The sequence below is a fragment of the Lottia gigantea genome (genome assembly GCF_000327385.1).
Source record: "Lottia gigantea unplaced genomic scaffold LOTGIsca_17, whole genome shotgun sequence".
Taxonomy (NCBI): Eukaryota; Metazoa; Mollusca; class Gastropoda; family Lottiidae; genus Lottia; species Lottia gigantea.
The window spans coordinates 548,440-571,968 of NW_008708133.1; the positions used below are offsets into that span (position 1 = coordinate 548,440).

General features: G+C 31.8%; 2 protein-coding genes across 2 annotated transcripts in view; one reads left to right on the plus strand and one right to left on the minus strand.

Annotated features, from left to right (window-relative positions):
* Nucleotides 1–16,597, minus strand: part of LOTGIDRAFT_113488 (hypothetical protein) — a gene marked incomplete at both ends in the record, with an annotated part of 51,052 nt that extends 34,455 nt beyond the window's left edge. Inside the window, one exon of the mRNA XM_009051564.1 lies at nt 16,441–16,597. Coding sequence (XP_009049812.1) covers nt 16,441–16,597 — 157 coding nt within the window. The remainder of the gene's footprint in view (nt 1–16,440) is intronic.
* A 2,536-nt stretch (nt 16,598–19,133) lies between these two features.
* LOTGIDRAFT_158409 (hypothetical protein) lies at nt 19,134–20,608 on the plus strand (the record flags this gene model as incomplete). The annotated part of the gene is made up of 2 exons (XM_009051565.1): nt 19,134–19,830; nt 20,226–20,608. The coding sequence occupies 2 exons, from the start codon at nt 19,134–19,136 to the stop codon at nt 20,606–20,608; spliced, it is 1,080 nt and encodes a 359-aa protein (XP_009049813.1).
* Between the last annotated feature and the right edge of the window lie 2,921 nt (nt 20,609–23,529).

The window sequence follows — 23,529 nt, forward strand, 5'->3', positions numbered from 1 at the left end:
GTCTAAATCCGACATGGCGGAAGCGTGATAAACCGTTAGCATCAAATGCCATTAGTTTAGTACATTCTATTTTTTTAAGTCTCGAATGAACCTCCGTTTTGTCTTTTGTGCTTGCGCTGTATTCTTTGAATAAATCAATTATGTTATTACTTTCTGTTTGTGAAATATATTCCTTTAATACGTTACAAATTTCATCCATTTTATTCGTTTCAAATGATTTTCTATTTGCCGAAACTCTTCCTCCTTTAATAGATCGTCTGATAAAATTTCTTATAAAAGGATTTGTGTGCGAATAAACTTTTTCTATATTTTCTTTTTCGTTATGTTTCGCAACCAATCTAGTAGTTTCATACCATTCTTCTTCCACCATTTCTTTATCGTAATGATATAAATAATACCAACCCTTTAAAGATAAAGATGGAGCCGTTAGATTATTGGACATATTCTGGTTTACAACTTCTTTCGTGACTTGGTTGTATTTTATCAAACAAGCTCCCAAACAGAGAGTGTCTCTCTTGGCGTAAGGTTCCCATTCGTGTCTCAATTCCTCCCAGTTGTCTTGCGTGTATTTAGCGATATCTACGTCGGCAATCTTTCTCAAATTCGCGGGGAGATTGGAAGAATTTCCCCATGCAGCCAAACTAGAGGATTCGTGTTGATAGGAACACGTGAAATTAATATGTTGTAAATAATTACCCTTTATTTCTTTCTGTCTTTTCCATTTTTTCTGTAAATCTTCATCCGTGTATGGATTAGATAAAGGAAAAGATAGAATTCCTCTGGGTGTTTTTAAAGGGCAATGCGTTAGTTTTTTTGCATTTTTAAGCACGATCCAGTTGTCGAATCCACTGCCTTTATGAGAAATTAATATTAGTCTCTTTCTATCATATTGACCTAAATATTTCAACATTTGATCCATGCAATCTGTACCTACAAATATTTCTACTACATTCATTAGTTTATCATAAAATTCTTCTGGAAGGGGATCTGATGACTTTAAATCTGGAAAGAGATTATTTATTCTGTTTAACATTTTCCTTAGTTTTTCTAAATTGATTAAAGTGCAGGCATAAGGAATTGCCCTTCGCGTGTCTTTTTCTGAATACGTTTCGCAATCCCAAGCGAATAACGCATCATCACTCATACTCGAAAGCACGTTTAGTTTGAGAGGTGAAACCTGTGTTACTGCGTTGTCGTCTCTACACGTTTTCCACACCTGTTCGTAATTGTCTTCTATTTCTTGAATTCCCAAACTTTTTTGGCTTCTTCTAATCAAACAGAAATGCGAGTTGTGTAAGTACAAAACCCAATCTAATTCATCGTGAACGTCTCTGGGGTGAAAATGTCTGTTTTGGGGATTATAAATTTGAAACGAAGTGTTAAATTTCTTGTTGAATTCATTCATTCTAGCACAAGTCATCACTCCTTTTCTATTTGCTTTTGAAAACCCGTTGATGTATTCTTGAAATTTACACGTTAAATCTTTGTTCAAAACACGATTGACGCATTTGATAAAACAGTGACCATCTGTAGGTATATAACAATTTTCGCCTTCGTATTCATTGATCTTTTTAAGCAGATCAGTTCCTCCTCTACCAACTCTCGATCTTTTTATTTCTTGGAAATTGTCTTTCATTAAAATTATTTTTCCTGTAAAATACCAATCGGAAGCATCGGATTTTTTGTCCATATTTGAAAAGATATTGTGAAAGGTTTTGGCATTGAAACCGAGGAGTGACATGTATTGTCTGTGATTCCCTTCCTCGACTATCTCTCCATCTATTTTAATTTGCCCTTTGAATGTTTTAAATTTATCAGAGATAGCCTTGATAACATTGGAAAATAAGTCGTTTTCTATCAATGTTTCATCAAGTTCGATTCTATTCATATAAGTGTATATTTTTGATTATCTCTTTATTTTGACCGCTGATATTTCTGTATGGAATTTGTCCAAAATTTCATTGAATTCTTGTAATTCTTCAACTGTTATGCTCTTGTCTTCTCTCGATCTTTCGAAAAAGATGTACAATTGATTAAGATACATATTCAAGATATCCGTTTTCTTTTTATAATGAGCTTTCTTTTTGCTCGTGAAACCTAAAGTGATGAGACCGCAAGAAGTCGTTTGAACGGCTGTTAATGCAGCCAATACGGTTGGGACGATGACCGGAAGCATTAATCCACCAGTCACGGCCGTTGCCACCGTTACTCCTACCGTTAGAACTGTGCTCGCTGTTTTGAAAAAAGAATCGATTCTACTCCATGTTTTCCTGCATGAATTGTACTGTCTTAACTTTATTTTCAACTCTTCTTGTTTGTCTATCATGTATTGTTGTCTGCTTTCGAGTTCCATTTTTTAAGTCGTTAAATTAAGTGAACTTCCGATAAATGGAACCACGGAATATCGTATAGAACGTACTTGTTTGGCCTAGCATTATTATATTTGCGGGTATTAAAAGTAAAAACATTTACGCGTACTAACGACATTTCTTTTTTCGTATGGTCCTCTTTGGGAATATTTTCTTTTTTTCTTTTTCGATGTTTATCTTGGCTCTAGAAATAAAACCACCACCTTCAAGGATGGAGTCGGAACCTTCGGCAAACGATAAATGTACTATAAACTCTCTTTCTTGTTGACTTTTATGAACATCGATCGAGGTGTATTTTCCATCGTAAACAAAATACAGTTTTACGTATTCAAAGTCTGTTGTTCGTAAAAACTCGTGACTGCTCGATTCTATTGGTCCGGGTACGTATACGGGTATTATAAGTGATGGTGGAATTTTGACAATGTTGGTTAATGGTGGATTTTCCGTCTCCAATATCTTATCCAAATCTTTGATTCCAATGATATCCTTATCATTTTCTACTTCCATTTTAAAGGTGTCTACATATTTACCATTTTTCGTCTCAATTTCCTGATCCCTTTTATCAATCAAACGTATATTCTCTTCCAAATTACCATCATTGAATAATGAAATATGTTTGACGCCCTTACCGGTTTGTTTGAAGACTACTTTATTGACTTTAACCTTCATGGGAAACTCTATTTGACAATTACCTCGAAAAGAAAACTCTTGCGTTACGCCGATATCGAATACGTTTTTAGGTTCTCCGTATGCGAGAGTACAGCAGTCAATTGTTGTTTCAACGTATCTTTGTCAATGGGAAGTGTGTTAATTATATCTTGAACATCTGATTTTTGCTTTGCGATCTTTTCGTTCAAATTGGATATCGAATTTTGTAACTCGGTTTTGTCCGCGGTCTTGTCTAGTTCTGCTAGCAATTCGCCAAGTTTTCTTTCCAAAGCGGTTAGTTTTCGTTTCAATCTATCCTCGTTTACATTTGGGTTGTCTATTAAACGTTGGACGTCTATTTTTACCTTCGTAATCTTATCGTCTAATTTAGATATCAACTGACTTGTTTTATCCACTTGAATAAGACGTTTCAAACTCGTTAACTCTTGTTGTAGTTTGGGTTCGTCCACAAGATTTTTAATATTTCGTCTGATGAATCTTTTCACGTCATTTATTCTATTTTCAACATGGTCCTTATCTATTTGAATTGCGTTTATTTGATCCAGTAAATATTTCTTGTTCACGGCATCGTTATCGTTTCCTGGAAACTTTAAATTAGTTATTTTGAAATTGTTCATATCGATATCCCCTTGTAAGGTGTCTCCGATTTGATCCACGAAAAAAGGTTTCGCTTTGTTTATAAACGCCGTAGAACTCATGGGATTTTTAGATTCTAGAGGTAAAGACCCTCATCCAAACTTGTTTGCCATTTTTATTGAGTTAAATTTATTATAATTTCTTCAAACTTTTCTCCCAAACTCAACCGATATAAAACCCAAAGTGACAGCTGTCTACACAGCTTTTGTCCTGGCATTTGAATTTGAAACGTAGAACATTTGATTGGATTGCTAGTCAATTTCGTTATCTCTTCTGTCGGTTCTAGACCGAAAGAATCAAAGAAATAAAAGTTATTCGAAGAATCTTTGTGTAAAGCAGAGTGATGAACTCCTTTTTGATCCGACGTGTGAATGTTTGTGATGGCGTAAAATTTACCTTTCTTGTATTTCAGTTCATCAATTTCATCTCGCATGCAATAATAAAACGGCGAGACGTTCAACTCCTTGGCCCATTTCACAAGTTGAAAATTTGTGGTCGTGTCTTTTCCGTATTTATCGAGAAATGCATTCATTTTTAAGTCGATTTTTTTTAGGTGTTTTTCGAAGTAGGCGGAAAGTATTGCTGAAGACCCAATTGACGAAATATATACGTAGTTTGTGTTTGAAAAAACTTGTATAACATTCTGATAAAACACATTCAATAATATTTTGAAGATAAATTTAAATTTAAAAAATCTTAATTTAAGAGAGCGTAAATGCTTGTCGACATCTAAATTTCTTAACCTTTCATCTAAATCTTCATTTTCGAGATTCATTTTTTAAAAGTCAGTTTTTTGAAGTTCATTTTGATAAAACCTTCCTATGATTTGTTCTTTGTCTTGATCGATCAATTCATACGTGGGAGGTGATGTGTTGTTTACTTTATCAACGATGAATATCTCGTTAGTCCAATAGCCGACGTAACCTTTCTGAAACAATGATTTATATTTAAAAATACGAACTCGATCTCCAACTTTGAATTTGGGTTTAATATTCAAATTGCTAATCTCGTTTTCAAAGTTGTTTCGAGTGTTGACGGACTTTATGATATTCGGGTTATTAGAGGCTTGCGATGGCGTCACACCTATAGACGAATGTATTTTGTTATTGTATTCGTCGACAACAACCGGTAATATTTTAAGCCATTTTTGAGATTTCAATTCCGTGAATTTCTTGAATAATTTGCTTTTAAGAGTCCTGTTGAATCTTTCTATCACTACGGCTTTACCTTCTTTATGCGTGCTGTAAATTTCAAACCCCAGAGATTTATTTCTGTTGTAGAATTCGCTTCCTTTATCAACCCACAACTTTAGGGGTTGTCTGTCGGATTGTTTCATTATGGTTTCGAATGCTTGTTTGACAGTCAGACCCGATTTGTTTTTCAAGGGAAAGATCCAAGCGTATCTCGTGTATAAGTCGATCACCGTCAAACAATACTTGTACCCTCTCTCGACTGGCATGTTGATTAAATCGGCTGACCAAATTTCATCTTTATCAAAAACTTTGACTTTGAGGTAATGTTTGTTTTTTCGAAATTCTTTGTGAATCTCGTCTGCTATGCCCATGCCCAATTTCAATTTTGCCTTCAAGAGTTTTATGATAAGAGCCCTTTGTAATTTCTCTTTGAAAGTGGGATTGGGAATATTTTCGAGTTCGTCTATCATTTGTTTGTCTGCTTGGTGTCTGAATGTTACGTCTTTGTTTCTGTACAGTATGTCGTGTTTGAGCACTGCTGTGTGAACTCTATTAACGGGTTCTTCCCCTGGTTTGGGATTATCATTTTCGTCTAAACGCAGATCTAATCTCGTGCCTGGACCTGTATAATTGTGGCCTGGGAGATGTTTTTCTCCGGGATATTTTGCCCATGGGAATCCAGGAAGAGAACCCAATGACTTTTGAATGTCTCCCGCACCGAAATACGTTTTAGGAGGATGGACATTTATTAAAGACATATTTGTTCAACATATATTTTTAATACGAAAGATTTAATACAAGGAGAAAATTTGTTGTTTGAGACAAAATTGGCCACTTTGGGGATGAGAGATGTTAGCGCAGAGAAGAAACCGTCTCCTTCGAATTTTTTTTGTTCGTGTTTTAAAATTAAAGACATTTTTAATGCGGTTATTTTTTACTGTATTATTATTAGTGATTATTGTCTGTGGTTTGGGTAATTTATATGGAGTCTGTTATAATACAGTTTGGGGAGTCTGTTATAATACAGTTTGGGGAGTCTGTTATAATACATTTTAGCAGTTTGGGGAGTCTGTTATAATACATTTTTAACAGTTGTGTCTTTTCGGATATGACGCATTGAAAAAGCTGCGCATGCGCAGAAGTGAAATGCGTCATATCCGAAAAGACATATACTACTTAGGGATTCCCCATTCCATTTCATTTCATGGGGAAAATGTGACCTATGTATAAGCTCCCAAAAAAGACCTAAATTCCCTACATTTCATAAATTCTTACAGCAAAACATCCTACATTTCATAAAACATCCTACATTTCATAAATTCTTACATTAAAAAAGACCAAAAAACACTTTCAATCAATTTCCTACATTGCATCAAAAAAAACATATTAAAAATACCCTTATATAAAATGACATAACATTTTTTAATAGCCTCGTTTTCGGTAATGTTATTTTTAAGCGAAAAAACAATTTTCTACTCAAATTTTAAAACTTAAAAATGGCAAATAAAATACTAAATCCAATCTTTAGATTATACGATCCGATTCGTTATTCGTTTAAGAAGAAAAAAGAGGATTATATTATCATCTCACCCACTGTTGGTTCTAAATCCCAATTGAATGATGGTGGTAGAATTACCTTCGAAATAAATTCCTTATCGAATTGGTTGCTTCTTTCAGATGCCTATTTCAGATGCGATTTCAAAATAAAAGATGGAACTCTCAATGAAAATCGTGTACCACAAACTAATACAACGTTAGAAAACAATTTCTTTCCATCTTTATTTAGCGAGATGGTTTTGGAAGCTGGTTCAAATCCGATAGAAACAATTAAACATACTGGGGAATTTGACACAATGTTCAATAATGTCTTTAATAAAAATAATGTCTTCAGAGTGGCAATGAACCAAACTCAAAATCCTTTAATCCATAAAGTTCAAGTAAGGTTAAACAACGATAATTATCCTAACCAACCTTTAACAATTAATCCAACCACAAAGGATTATAATGAATTGTATAGAAACTATAAAAATATGTGTGAATTATTTGGAAATCTACCTCAGTTTGAATATGTAGATTTTGCACTTAATCATCCAATCTTCTGTTTTGATCTATTAGCTCACCAAGAAGATCTTTTCAAAACAGGAGTGAACATAAATATTCATATTGAAAAAACACAAGGAGATGTAACAGGTTATTGTTTATTATTGAAAGAAGCAAAACATTTAATTAAAATAGCAGATAGAAGAATGATAAGAATTGAGTAAAAATACACCCTTAAAAATGAAAGTAGAAACTTTAGTTATGAAAATAATACAAGCTGTTGAAACAGATTCCCCAACTGTAATAACTTTCAACGGTAAAAAAATCAGCATAACTAAAAAACTTATTGATAAATACAAATATTGTTAAGTCAGAGATGATATAGATTTAGAAAGAATTGACTCGAATGTAAAAAAGGTGGATTTATATTTTCCCTACCATTAATATTTGCTGGTATTACCGCGGCGGCTACAGTGGCTGGTGCTACAGCTGGTGGAGTAAGCGTTGCCAACGAAAAGAAAGCTGCTATTGCAGAAGCAGCTGCTACAAAAGCTGCCAACGAAAAGAAAGCAGCCAAAGAACATAGACATAATTTAAGAATGGAGAAGTTGACAGCAGAGGTTAAAAAACCTAAAACGGAAAAGAAAGGTTCAGGAATGGGAGATATGATAGGCACAATGAAAGAATTTGGAAAAAGATTTAGTGAAGAAACCAAGAAAACTGTTAAACAAGGATTAAATAAATTAGTAGATAGTATTGACACGGGAGAAATCAAAGTCAAACATAAGGGTAATGGAATATTTTTAAAAAAATATACACACTGGAGAAGGAATATATCTTTCAAAGTATAAAGGAGAAGGAGTGATTTTTGGAACAAATTAAAATAATAAAAAATGGGCAAAAAATTTAATCATTCAGAAATATTTCCTAATAACCCAATGCTCATGTATACATGCGGTAGTTCCGGTTCTGGGAAAACTCATCTCACTTTTCATATGTTGACAACACCAAACCTTTTAGATTTCGATTCTTTGTATATCTACACAACAACACCAGAGCAATCGTATTATCAATTTCTCAAAGCTTTAGAATATCTACCAAAGAAAGATGTTCAAGACCTATTTCAATATTACGAAGAAAACGAAGAAGAAATGGAAATAAAAGATATCTTAGATAACTACATTGGAGGAAAGAATCCAACGGATATAAAAGTTTTTCTTACGAAACATGTTAATGATCTAGGCTTGTCTAATATTGATAGCCAACGAAGAACTTAATATTGTTTGACGACTGCGTTGCGCAAAGAAATCAAGCTGTTCAACAAGAATTCTTCACGAAGGGAAGACATCACAACTGTCACTGCATATATCAATCTCAATATTTTTACGGGATGGTATCTGGACAAGGTATAACGTTTTTATCCGATAACAATGAAGAATTGCTTAATAGATTACGAGTAATATTAGCGGCAATGAACATCGATTGCACAGACAATATAATGAAGTAAATTGTATATTAAAAAGACCCCTAGAAAAAGGTATCATAGATAAAAATGATTATAAAAGCGTGATTAAAAATGTCAAATAAAGAACAACTATTCGTCATCACCTCAAATAAATCAGACATTAAATTGTCTCTAGATTATGAGTACGAACTCGATCGCAATCAAGAATATGAATTGGGATTAAAGTATTTCTCTGTTTACAATTCCATTAGAAATATCAACGAAAAAAATAACCAAATAAAAATATCAACAGATAATGGAGTTACGTTCAAAACCATAAGTTTGCTACCAGGAAGCTACGAATACATAGCCATTAAGGAATACCTATCTGAATATGGAGGAAGTGTCAATGGTAAAAACAATATTGAATTCGAAGGTAATTTGAATGTGAACAAAATAAAATTGATATTAAGAAATAATAGTCAAGTTGATTTTAACGTAGAAAATTCATTGAATACGTTACTAGCACCGCATAAAGCTAATATCGAGAATGATATCGATGTGATAAATATACATTGCAATTTGATAAACGGTGGATTTTTCAATAAATACAAACGTCAGATTATTTACAGTCTTCCAACATTCACTGTACCGATAGGATATAGAATGATAGAGAAACCATTTCAAACGACGTATCTACCACTTAATTCCTTTATGATTAAAGATATAAATCTGGAAATCAAAGATGGTAAAAATAGGTTTATAGATTTTGGTAACGGGGAAATTGTTATTCAACTTCATTTAAAACAAAAAAATTAACACTCTTCATTCTCTTCTTGAATAGTTAGATAATCGTAATCATCAAATTCGTAGTTTTCATCCAAGCACATCTCCTCTTTATCACTGTAAGGGTACATGATTCCTTCATCGTCCGGTGCTTTTCTCTTTATGAGATTCAGATAACTTCTAAATTTTTTAGTTTGTTTTTCATTAGGAATAACTATTCCATCAGTAAAACTCTTCCCCCATGGTTTATCAAATTCATTCGTTACGTCATGTCCACTAGCTAATTGAATATAATCCTCTACCTTAATCTTATAGTTAGAGTAACCCTTAAACGTTTTCTTTTCTTTTAGAATACCGTCGGAAGTTAGAATGATATTGTATTTAACGTTTGACGCTAAATATAAACCAAATATGGTTCCACCATTACCATAATCATTCTTCCCTTTGCAATATTCATTTTCGGACACCAACCCAGCTTCATTTAATTTATCACAATTGCTAGACGAAATGTATAAACTATCGGTATCCGTATAGTATATTTCTGGTTTATAAAAACCATCTATTACGTGAATATAATTATTCATTATTTTTTTACTGTGAGATAATATAAATGTACCTAAATGAGTGGGTGTTAATCTCGTAATATCCTTTGGAGGAACAAATTCTCTTTCTTCTTCATTTATCTCAACGATATATTGATTATCATTTAGTTTGTCATACTTCTAGACGTGTTTGTCGTAATTAAGGCGGAAGGTTTCTTCATTCCATAAATGCAATGAGGTATTTCTATCCCTCTGAATAGATTTACCATATAAGGAATTACCTAATAACTTCATACAGTTACTGGCAACCAAATCTCCTTCCTTTTTATATTTATTCCTTAATTCCTTCAAAATTTTAATATAATCTCTATAGGGTGGAGTTTTAAAATTTTCTTCGTAAACTATACCATCTAATATTTTAATAATCCGTCCACCGGCTTTCACTATTTCTTGAATATCAACCAATGTTAAAACGTCGTGGCAGAAACCATTTCTAAACCTGATTTTAGTGCCAGTTTCCTTTTTACCTATTCTATTCGTGAAAGTGATTTTATCTTTAGCTGGTATGGGTTGGAAGAACATGTTGGTAGGGTATTCAAACCAAACTTTTAAAATAGCAGTTCTAGGTCTGAATTTCTGTTTATCAAAGAGCTTAACAAATTCTTTATTTTCTTCTGGTAGAAACGCTCTTGCACTTTCAGCTTTTGGATATTCACCTTCTGTCATAGCGGAAGCGTACAAATGCCATCAGTTTAGTACATTTTATTTTTTTAAGTCTCGAATGAACTTCCGTTTTATCTTTCGTGCTAGCGCTGTATTCTTTAAATAAATCTATTATGTTATTACTCTCGAGTTCTGTATCTAAATACTCCTTTATAATAGCACAAATTTCATCCATTTTGTTCGTTTCAAATGATTTTCGATTTGCCGAAACTCTTCCTCCTTTAATACTTTGTCTGATAAAATATCTTAAAAAAGGATGAGTATGTGAGTAAACTTTTTCTACGTTTTCTTTTTCGGTGTGTTTCGGAACCATTCTAGTACTTTCATATCATTCTTCTTCAACCATTTCTTTATCGTAATGATATAAATAATACCAACCCTTTAAAGATAAAGAAGGAGCCGTTAGATTATTTGAAACGTTTCGGAAGACAGTTTCTTTCATTGCTTGATTGTATTTTATCAAACAAGCTCCGAGACATAACGTATCTCTTTTAGCGTAAGGTTCCCAATCGTGTCTTAAAGGTTCCCAATTATCTTTGGTGTATTTTGCAATATTGATATCGGCAATCTTTCTCAAATTCATCGCCAAACTAGATTTTTCATGTTGATTGGAACAAGTATTATATTTTGTAAATATTTATATTTATTGGATATTTTTATCTCTCCTTTCTCTCTTCTCTCTTTTCCATTTTTTCTGCAATCTTTCTTCTGTATATGGTTTAGATAAAGGAAGAGATAGAATTTTATTATCTGTTACTAGTGGACATTGTGTTAGTTTATTAATGCTTTGAAGTGCAATCCAGTTGTCAAAACCACTCCCGTTATGGGAAATTAAGGTTAATCTTTTTTCATCTACTGTACCTAAACGACGCATCATCTGATCGAAACAATCCGTTCCTACAAATATTTCTACTATATTAGTCGTGAGTTTGTTGTAAAATTCTTCTGGAATGGGATCAGTTGGCTTTAAATCTGGGAATAATCTTTTAATTAGTTCTAGTTTTTTCCTTAGTTTTTCCAACAATAAGGAATGGCTTTATTTTCGCTATAGGTTTCGCAATCCCATGCGTATAAAATATCATCATGAGGTTGTGAAATCACGTTTAGTTTTAACTGAGCAAAACATGTTAGTGCATCATCATCTCCACAGGTTCTCCATACATTTTCATCGTAATTATTTTCTATTTCTTTAATGCCTAAGGTTTTGTTATTTCTTCTTATCAAACAGGAATGTTCTTTGTGTAAATAAAATACCCAATCGGATATTTTCTTTGGTTGAAAATTTCTATGTTTGGGCATATAAATTTGAAAATAAGTATTAAATTTCTTATTGAATTCAGAGATTCTAGCAGATGTCATAACTCCTTTTCTGTTTGATTTTTGAAAACTATTGACGAAATCTTGAAATTCTTTTGTTAAGTCTTTATTCATGAAGTGATTTACACACTTTATAAAACAATAACCATCGCTTGGTATGAAACAATTTTCGCCTTTGTATTCATTTATCGTTTTAAGTAAATTACCACCTCTGCCAGTTTTAGATCTTTTTACTATTCATAATTTATTTTTGCAGAAAATAATCTCTCCTTTAAAATACCAATCAGATGCGTCAGATTTATCATGCATCTTTGAATAAATAATCTGGAAAGTTTGAGCATTGAATCCAGATAATCTCATGTCTTGTCTATATTTCTCCACTTCATATATTTGACCATTTATTTCAATTTGACCTTTAACTTTAAAATCTTTAAATAGAATAGTTATTCTATTGATTAATTCTGAAAAAAGCATATTTGTGGTTGATATTTTAATTTCATTCTCCTCTTCTTTAAAAATTTCGGCTGTCCTATCAACTAGATATCTAAATTTTTCTTCATCTTCTTCGTCAAATTTACGCGAAAATAAATTAGGTATTGCCTTGAATATCTTTGAAAAAAAAGTTTTAGATAGAGGTTTGTTTAAGTTTTCAATTTTATCCATTTTCTTTTTTAAGTATCTATTTTTAATTAGGAATTTTTAACTTTTATTGATGATATTTCTACATCAAATTTATCTAAAATTTCATTGAATTTTTCTAATTCTTCAATGGTTATGTTCTTGTCTTCTTTCGAAAAAAATGAATAATTTATTAAGATATGTATTTAAAATTTCTGTTTTTTTTATAATGAGCTTTCTGTTTTGATGTAAAACCTAAAGTAATCAAACCACAAGATGAAGTTTGAACGGCAGTGAACGCGGCTAATACAGTTGGGACAATTATTGATTATTAATCCACCGGTTACGACTGTTGCCACCGTTATCCCTACTGTTAGAACTGTGCTTAATGTTTTCAAAACAGAATCGATTCTACTCCATGTTTTCCTGCATTTGTTGAATTGATTTAGTTTTTGTTTTAGTTCGTTTTGTTTTTCCATTTTTTAGGTAATTAAATTAAATGAATTTCTGATAAAGCAAAAGATGGATAGCGTTTAATATTTAATAGATCACTCAGTTTAACTGGTATATTTTTTTCATTATCTGTTATAATTGTTTCAGGTATAATAATATAAACTTTTACACTTACTAAGGATATTTGTTCTTTTGAATCATTAATCTTATTCAGATGAACTGAAAATTTTGGTTTTTCGATATTGATTTTTATCCCACAACTACAGCTATATATACCTCCAACTTTTTCAATAATTGATGAAAATGTTATAAATTCTTTATCTTGTTGACTTTTATGAATATCGACTGAGGTAAATAAATCAGGTGAAATACTTTTATTAACAAAATATAGTTTTATATATTCAGAGTCTGTTGCTATGTTTTGTATTTGTTGTTGAATATAGGTTTTGATTTCTTTATCATCTATGTTTTGTATTTGTTTTTTAATATTTGTTAGGTCTTTTTGTAATTCACTGTTAAGTTTAGTTTCCAGAGCATTTAATCCCTGTTGAGACGTATCTTCATTTTCATCTGGAATGTTATCTATTAATTGTTGAATGTCTAATTTTTGTCTTGCAATCTTATCCTCTAATTTAGATATTAATGAAATTAAATTTTGTAACTCAGTTTTATTCGCTGCGTTGAACAATTCTTTTTGAATAAAACTTATTAATCTTTTTACCTCTTGTTGTAGTTTAGTATCATTAACAAATTTTTTATTATTTAGTTGACGTTTGAAGAATCTTTTCACATTACTTATTTTATCTTCTAAATGGTTTTTATTTACTTCAATTGAATTTATTTGATCCCGTAAATATTTCTTGTGGACGGCGTCATTATCGTTTTCCGGAGACTTTAAATTAGTTATGCTAAAATTGTTCATATCTAAATCACCTTGAAGAGTGTATCCGATTTGATCCACAAAGTAAGGTTTCGCTTTATTTATTAAAAGCTGTAGTGTTAGGTTTTTTAGTTTCTAAAGATAAAGAACCTAATCCAAACTTGTCTGCCATTTTAAATTTCTTCGAATTGTTTTCCTAAACTCAACTGATATAAAACGCAAAGTGAAAGCTGACCACAAAACCTTTGTCCGGGTAATTGAATTTGAAAGGAAGAACATTTGGTTTATTTGTCAATTGCATTATCTCTTCAGTGGGTTCTAATCCATAATAATCGAAGAAATATAAGTCAGAGTCTTTGTACAAAGCAGAATGATGAACTCCTTTTTGATCAGAAGTATGTATATTTGTTACAGCGTAAAATTTACCTTTCTTATATTTTAGATCATTTATTTCATCTCTCATACAATAATAAAACGGTGATATATTTAATTCATCTGCCATCTCATAAGTTGAAAGTTTTTGGTTGTATCGGTTCCATATTTATCGAGAAAGATATTAATTTTTAAAAGTCGGTTTTTTGAGGAGTATTGTTGAAATATATACGTAGTTTGTGTTTGAAAATTTTTTTATTACATTCTGATAAAACACATTCAATAATATTTTGAACATAAATTTGCATTTAAATTTAAATTTAAGAAAGCGTAAATGCTTGTCTACATCTCTTAATCTTCTATCAAATTCTTCATCTTCGAGAAATTCATTCATTTTTAAAAGTCGGTTTTTTGAGGTTCATTTTGATAAAACCTTCCTATGATTTGTTCTTTGTGTTGATCGATTAATTCATATGTTGGAAGTGATGTGTTGTTTACTTTATCAACGATGAATAATTCGTTCGTCCAGTATCCAACATAACCTTTTTCGAATTTGCTTTTATATTTGAAAATACGAACTCGATCTCCGACTTTAAATTTGGGTTTGATATTTAAATTCTTTATTTCATTTTCGTAGTTATGTTGCGCGTTAATTGACTTTATAATATTTGGATTACTCGAGGCTTGTGTTGGTGTGACACCTATAGATGAATGAATTTTGTTATTGTATTCATCTACGACCTCTGGTAATATTTTAAGCCATTTTTGAGATTTCAATTCCGTGAACTTTTTAAATAATTTATTTTTTAGAGTCCTGTTAAATCTTTCTATTACTACAGCTTTACCTTGGAAATCCAGGAAGAGAACCCAGTGATTTTTGTATATCTCCTGAACCGAAATAAGTTTTTGGAGCGTGAGCGACAATCATTTTTGTCCTATAACTTTAAAACCTTTTCCTTTCCTTTCTTCTAATCTCCTGTTTAGAAGCTCTCTTATTAGCTCTAATTCTTTCAACTCGTTAGATTGTTTCACTGTGTCGCTTATACTCTTTCCTGCTTTCGCGATTGAGCCGATGGCTTTCGCTCCGATTGAAATGAGTGATTTGTTTTTTGAAACAAAGCTAGCTACTATTGGAATCATTGTTTTACCTAGAGAAAATAATGAAGAAAATATACCGTCGCTAATCACTCGAAGGAATATGAACATTGGACAATCGGAAATTAATAAAAATATACATTAAGTAGCATGGTTTGTTCACAAAAAGTTTCAATTTTTGGATTGTTAATTCTGACATTCTGGTGCTCATTTTGAAGCCATTTAGAAAAGATACGGTTCATTTCGTGTCACTAGCATTGGGCTCATGAAGTTGATACGAGTATAGCCAGTAGATGACTTTGATTTGGACAGCAAAAATGTACTTGCTATTGGAATGATTGGACATGTGAATGAGGGAGTGGCAGAAAAACAACTAATAACTTCTCAATTTGTATGTAATTGTTGCGTGATTAAATTGAGGGATTAGTGAAATAATCAAAATTCATAACCTTTCATACCCTTAAAAATATAATGGACTGGTTGTATTTATGTTTTTACAGTACTCAGATGAGCAAAAATATCTGTGTTTGGCAATAATTATGTCTCTATTTTCACGAAAACAATTAGTTTTGTTGTATCACGTGTTGAGGTTGGGGCTAATATGTCAGTGATGATGTGTGCAGACAAGTATAGTCACTCCCCTCTCTCTATACATTTACTGACAGTAAGTTATTACATGTTTCTTTTGTTATCCATTTTATATTGCTTGTATAATTGTTGTTAATTTATTATTGTTTGTATGGTCGAAATGCAAGAAAGGCTTTATCATCATTAAAACGAAAAGATCAAAGGAAATTAATTATGTTAGATCTGTTATTGTATGTTGTTGTTATATTGACAAAGGTCTGTCGGATGGGGTAGTGGCCTTCGTTTTAAGTAATAACCACCGCACGTGCATTAAATGCTGCATTTTGGCATATAAGCCAGTGATGTTTGTTACATCATAATCTCGTTGTTGTTTAAATTACATAAACATTTAAATGAATAAATATGTCTCTATTTTCAATAATACAATTTGTTTTGTTCTGTTTGTTGTAGTCACTTCCACCTCTCTATATAGTTACATCGTAAATACTGCTATAACTTCGATATAAACGATTTATGAAACGGCTAAGGGCCGCCCATCCGTTTATACAACGAAAAGATCAAAGGAAATTGCAGATATCATGTTATAAGATTTGTTATTGTATGTCATTGTTATATAATATCAGATCCTTAAACTGAAACTGAAAACTAAACTATTAAATAACATAACCTAAGCTGTGGAATGAATGGTTTTGTAATTATAACACATCATACCCACCAATATAAACGCCAGTATTGGATCCCTTGATTTCTTTTCGTGTTATTCCTGCATTCTCTAAAGCCATGTATGTCGAATCTAATATAAATTTATGTTGAGGATCCATTCGTAAACTTTCAAATTCGTTGATACCATAAAATTTGTAATCCCATTTCTCATATCTAGAAAAACAGAGACTTAATTATATAGATACTTAAGCTGACCCGCACATAACAAGTTACAGGTATACAGCGCATGCTAGATCACAAATCAATATATCAATAGTGTCCATATTAATCAATTCTTCCCCACATTAGTAGTATATGAGCTCATAGATTGGTCGCATTTTTCCACATTCCATTTCATTTCATGGGAAAAATGCAACCAATCTATGAACTCTCAAAAGAAAAGACCTAAATTCCCTACATTTCATAAATTCTTACACTTAAAAAAGACCTAAATTCCCTACATTTCATAAAACACCCTACATTTCATAAAATTCTTACACCAAAAAACACCTTTAATCACTTTCCTACATTCCATCAAAAAAAGCATATTAAAAATACCCTTATATAAAATAACATCCTTTTTTCGCTTAACATCCGGTTTTTAATAGCCTCGTTTTAAGTAATGTTATTTTTAGTCTAGAAAAGGGAGATAACTATTTTTTGGATAAAAAAAACAGACTAAATTAATTCATTTAAAAATAGGATGAGTTTAATTCTAAAACACGAACAACAGAGATTCGAAGATTATTCGCGCGACGGTTTCTTTTCTTCATTATTTTCTCTAGGTAAAAAAATAATTCCAAAAGTAGCTAGTTTTGTTTCAAAAAACAAATCACTCATTTCAACCGGAGCGAAAGCCATCGGCTCAATCGCGGAAGCGGGAAAGAGTATAAGCGACACAGTGAAACAATCTAACGAGTTGCAAGAATTAGAGCTAATAAGAGAACTTCGAAACAGGAGATTAGAAGAAAGGAAAGGAAAAGGTTTTAAAGATATAGGATAAAAATGATAGTCGCTCACGCTCCAAAAACTTATTGGAGATATACAAAAATCATTGGGTTCTCTTCCTGGGTTTCCATGGGCGAAATATCCCGGAGAAAAACATCTTCCCGGTCATAATTACACCGGTCCAGGTACTAGGTTAGATCTGCGATTAGAAACGATAAACCCAAACCAGGGGAAGAACCAGTCAATAGAGTTGACGCCGCTGCGCTTAAACACGACATAATATACAGAAACAAAGACATAAACTTCAGACACGAAGCAGACAGACAAATGATAATCGAACTTGAAAATATTCCAAATCCAACTTTCAAAGAGAGAATGGAAAGAGCATTAATCATTAAACTGTTAAAAGCAAAGATGAAATTAGGTATGGGATTAGCGGATGAAATTCACAAAGAATTTAGAAAAACTAAAAACTTTTTAAAAGTAAAAGTGTTTGAAAAAGATGAAATATGGTCAGCCGATTTAATTCATATGCCAGTCGAAAGAGGATTTAAATATTGCTTAACAGTTATAGATTTATATACGAGATATGTATGGGTTATTCCTTTGAAAAACAAAACGGGATTATCAGTCAAACACGCATTTGAAACGATTATGAAACAATCTAACCGACATCCAGAAAAACTGTGGGTAGATAAAGGAAGTGAATTTTATAACAAAAATATGAAATCTCTGGGATTTGAAATTTACAGTACTCATAACGAAGGTAAAGCTGTAGTAATAGAAAGATTTAACAGGACTCTAAAAAATAAATTATTCAAAAAATTCACGGAATTGAAATCTCAAAAATGGCTTAAAATATGACCAGAGGTTGTAGATGAATACAATAACAAAATTCATTCATCTATAGGTGTCACACCAACACAAGCCTAGAGTAATCCAAATATTATAAAGTCAATTAACGCGCAACATAACTACGAAAATGAAATAAAGAATTTAAATATCAAACCCAAATTTAAAGTCGGAGATCGAGTTCGTATTTTCAAATATAAAAGCAAATTCGAAAAAGGTTACGTTGGATACTGGACGAACGAAATATTCATCGTTGATAAAGTAAACAGCTCATCACCTCCGACATATGAATTAATCGATCAAGACAAAGAACAAATCATAGGAAGGTTTTATCAAAACGAACTTCAAAAAACCGACTTTTAAAAATGAATGAATGTCTCGATAAATATGGAACCGATACAACCACAAACTTTCAACTTATGAGATGGGCGAATGAGTTAAATATATCACCGTTTTATTATTGTATGAGAGATGAAATAAATGATCTGAAATATAAGAAAGGTAAATTTTACGCTATAACAAATATACATACTTCCGATCAAAAAGGAGTTAATCATTCTGCTTTGTACAAAGACTCTGACTTTTATTTCTTCGATTCTTACGGATTAGAACTCACTGACGAGATAATCCAATTGACTAATAAACCAATCAAATGTTCAACATTTCAAATTCAATTACCGGGACAAAAGTTTTGTGGTCAGCTTTCACTTTGGGTCTTATATCAGTTGAGTTTAGGAAAACAGTTCGAAAAAATTGTAATAAATTTAACTCAATAAAAATCGCGAACAAGTTTGGATTAGGTTCTTTATCTTTAGAAACTAAAAACCTAACAGTACAACGTAGATAAATAAAGCGAAACCTTACTTAGTGGATCAAATCGGAGACACTCTTCAAGGTGATTTAGATATGAACAATTTTACCATAACTAATTTAAAGTCTCAGGAAAACGATAATGACGCCGTTCACAAGAAATATTTACAGGATCAAATAAATTCAATTGAAGTAAATAAAAACCATTTAGAAGATAAAATAAGTAATGTGAAAAGATTCTTCAAACGTCAACTAAATAATATAAATTTTGTTAATGATACTAAACTACAACAAGAGGTAAAAAGATTAATAAGTTTTATTCAAAAAGAATTGTTCAACGTAGAGAATAAAACTGAGTTACAAAATTTAATTTCATTAATATCTAAATTAGAGGATAAGATTGCAAAACAAAAATTAGACATTCAACAATTGATAGATAACATTCCAGATGAAAATGAAGATACGTTTCAACAGGAATTAAATGCTCTGGAAACTAAACTTATCAGTGAATTACAAAAAGAACTAACAAATATTAAAAAACAAATACAAAACATAGATGATAGTGAAATCAAAACCTATATTCAACAACAAATACAAAATATTGATGATAGCGAAATAAAAACCTATATTCATCAACAAATACAGAACATTGATGATAGTGTCATTCAACAACAGATAACCACTATTAATAACCTCGTTTTGAAACAGGACAAAAATATAGTCGCATTAGAAAAAAAGTTTCTCAAGAAAGAATCATATTATTTCAATCTTCCATTTGGAGGAACGGGACCTCGTATTGATCCTTCTATTACTGATAATATTGATAAATCAAAAGACTATGAATATAAAAAATATGGATTTACAGCAAATATTAGAGTATATTCTACTTCAAATTTTATTCCCCCCCCCCCCCTACAAATCTTTACATCATTTTATCCTTTCCGAAGAAAATTGTAATTGAAATTAATTTTCCTATCCAGGTAAAAGTTGATTCAATATTCTTCAAACAAGGATCATATTAATCTAATCAATTTAACGTTCGCAAAGTTCTTCAGTTTATCAATGGTATAAAATATGTAGAAACTAAAGAATTAGAAATTAACGACGAAAACACCAAGGTTAATCACTAATATGAAATTAAAACGAGTGGAAAATATATAGATAGGTTTAGAATGTTAATTATACCAGATAAAGAAGAATTTACGTTGAGTGATTTTGATATGTTATTGGAAACGGAAACTCCACCATCATTGAATATTATTAGAAATCCAAAACCACAAAACGAAGGAAATATGAGTTATGAGTTTTTACGAGCAACAGACTTTGACTATGTAAAACTATATTTTGTTGATAATGGTAAATTTACCTCAATTGATATTCATAAAAGTCAACAAAAACAAAATTTTTTAATAAGAGATGATGCATATTATGTTAATATATCCATCTTTATTAAAAAACCAAATTTTTCAGTTCATCTGAATAAGATTAATGATTCGAAAGAACAAATATTATTAGTATCTGTTGTTATAAATAAACACATAGCAGCTTTATCAGAAATTCACTTAATTTAATTACCTAAAAAATGGAACTCGAAAGTAGACAAAAATACATGATAGAAAAATAAAACGAACTAAAAGAAAAACTAAAACAATTCAACAAATGCAGAAAAACATGGAGTAGAATCGATTCTGTTTTCAAAACATTAAGTACAGTTCTAACAGTAGGGATAACGGTGGCAACAGCCGTAACCGGTGGATTAATGCTTCCAATAATTGTCCCAACTGCATTAGCCGCGTTCACTGCCGTTCAAACTTCATCTTGTGGTTTGATTACTTTAGGTTTTACATCAAAACAGAAAGCTCATTATAAAAGGAAAACAGAAAAATGCATATCTCAATAAATTGTTTATATTTTTCGAAAGATCGAGAGAAGACAAGAACATAACAGTTGAAGAATTAGAAAAATTCAATGAAATTTTAGATAAATTTGATGTAGAAATATCATCAATAAAAGTTAAAAATTCCTAGTTAAAAATAGTTGCTTTAAAAATATGAATAAAATTGAAATTGTAGACGATGAAAAATTCATATCAAATAAACTTTTTTACGATGTTATTAAGCTTATCATTAATAAATTTACAACATTTAAAGGGCAAATTGAAATAGATGGAGAGATAACTCAAGATGGAAAATACAAACAAGACATGGAATTTGTAGGTTTTAATACCAAAACTTTTGTCAATTTCTTCACTGCGGTGGATAATAAATCGGATGCTTCAGATTGGTATTTCACAGGAAAAATGATTTTCCGTAAAAACAATTTCAAAGAAATAAAACGATCAAAAAAGGGTAGTGGTGTTACCCTACTCAAAAAGATAAATGAATATATCGGTATAAATTGTTATATACCGAGCGATGGATACTGCTTTGTAAAGTGTGTTAATCGTGTTTTAAACGAAGACTACACGAGAGGTTTTCAAGATTTCATCAACAGTTTTTCAAAATCAAACAGAAAAGGAGTTATGACATCTGCTAGAATCTGCGAATTCAATAAGAAATTTAATACTTATTTTCAAATTTATATGCCCAAACATAGACATTTTCAACCAAAGAAAGTATCCGAAGAATAAGATTGGGTATTTTATTTACACAAAGAACATTTCTGTTTGATAAGAAGAAATAACAAAACCTTAGGCATTAAAGAAATAGAAGATAACTACGATGAAAATGTATGGAGAACTTGTAAAGATGATAATGCGATAACGCAAGTTTCACCTCTAAAACTAAACGTTTTTCGAACCATCCCCGATAATTGTTTATACGCGTGGGATTGCGAAACCTACAACGAAAATAAAGCCATACCTTATTCTTGCACGTTAATTAATTTAGAAAAACTAAGAAAAATGTTAAACAGAATAAATAATCTCTTTCCAGATTTAAAGCCGACAGATCCCATTCCAGAAGAATTTTACAACAAACTCATGACTAATATAGTAGAAATATTTGTAGGTACAGATTGCATCGATCTAATGTTACAACGTTTAGGAAAAATAGATCAAAAAAGAATAACATTAATTGCTCATAACGCTAGCGGTTATGATAACTGGATCATGATCAAAAATGTAAAAAAACTAACACAATGCCCTTTAAAAACGCCCAGAGGAATTCTGTCTGTACCTTTAACTAATTCATTCACTGATGAAGATTTACAGAAAAATGGAAAAGACAGAAAGAAATAAAGGGTAACTCTAATTATTTGCAAAATATTAATTTCATATGTTCCTATCAACATGAATCATCTAGTTTGGCAGCATGGGGAAATTCATCTAATCTACCAATGAATTTGAGAAATATCGAGGATGTTAATATTGCAAAATACACTAAAGATAATTGGGAATCTTTAAGACACGAATGGGAACCTTACGCTAAAAGAGATACGTTGTGTCTCGGAGCTTGTTTGATAAAATACAATCAAGCAATGAAAGAAGTTATATTTCAGAATATTTCCAATAATCTAACGGCTCCTTCTTTATCTTTAAAGGGTTGGTATTATTTATATCATTACGATAAAGAAATGATTGAAGAATAATGGTATGAAAGTACTAGAATGGTTCCATCCATGGTTGATAACCATTCCTCGACACTTGAAAAAGGATAATATTTCGAAAACCGGTTCGTGTCAATTGCGTAAGTTTTTGTTTTACTTGTTATCATTTTTCACATCATTGTTAGCGTTATTTATCACCTAAATATATATTTTTGCATTTTTCATCATAACTTTCATCTTACTTTATATATCCCCAAACCCAGTTTGACTTATTTGCATAATTTGATCCCCACATTTTCACGCTAGCATATACAGTTTCCTCCTGTTACATCCGCTGTACATTCCCTTTCTAACCTCAAGTTATTTTCATTATGCTCCCCAACTACAACAACCACTGGCAAGAAGCCAGACATAGAAACACTAATCGTCAACCAAACCAGTATCACGTACCCTACAACGGCCCTGTCTCCCATCGACCTCTACCACCTACCAATCGCCGACCACCAACCAACCCATCCAGCTATATCCCACCCCATCGCCGACCTACCTACAACACCTACCAATCAAGAGGTAACCATTGACCTGACCAACAACAGAAACGACGACCAGCCCACCGACGCCAACCAGGCACCACTCATAAGGAGGAAGGTGTTCTTCCAAGTTTTGCAGTGCCTCCATCATTTGGCAATCCTTACCCTTCAACAGCAAGGCCAACCAGCGTTTACCTTCAAACGCAAAGTCTCTGAGTTGGATAGTTTTATCCGTCCAGCAATGAAAACATCAGCTGTTGACGCGAATATTAGATCCCTCAATCGGACATGGCTCTCTAAGGTTACGCAGGTCCTGATCGACCATTACCAAATCACACTTCAAGAGAAGCTGACCACCATTCGTACCAAGTCTTTATCATCACCTGCCGTCGACCGCATCGTTTCTCATGCCCTGT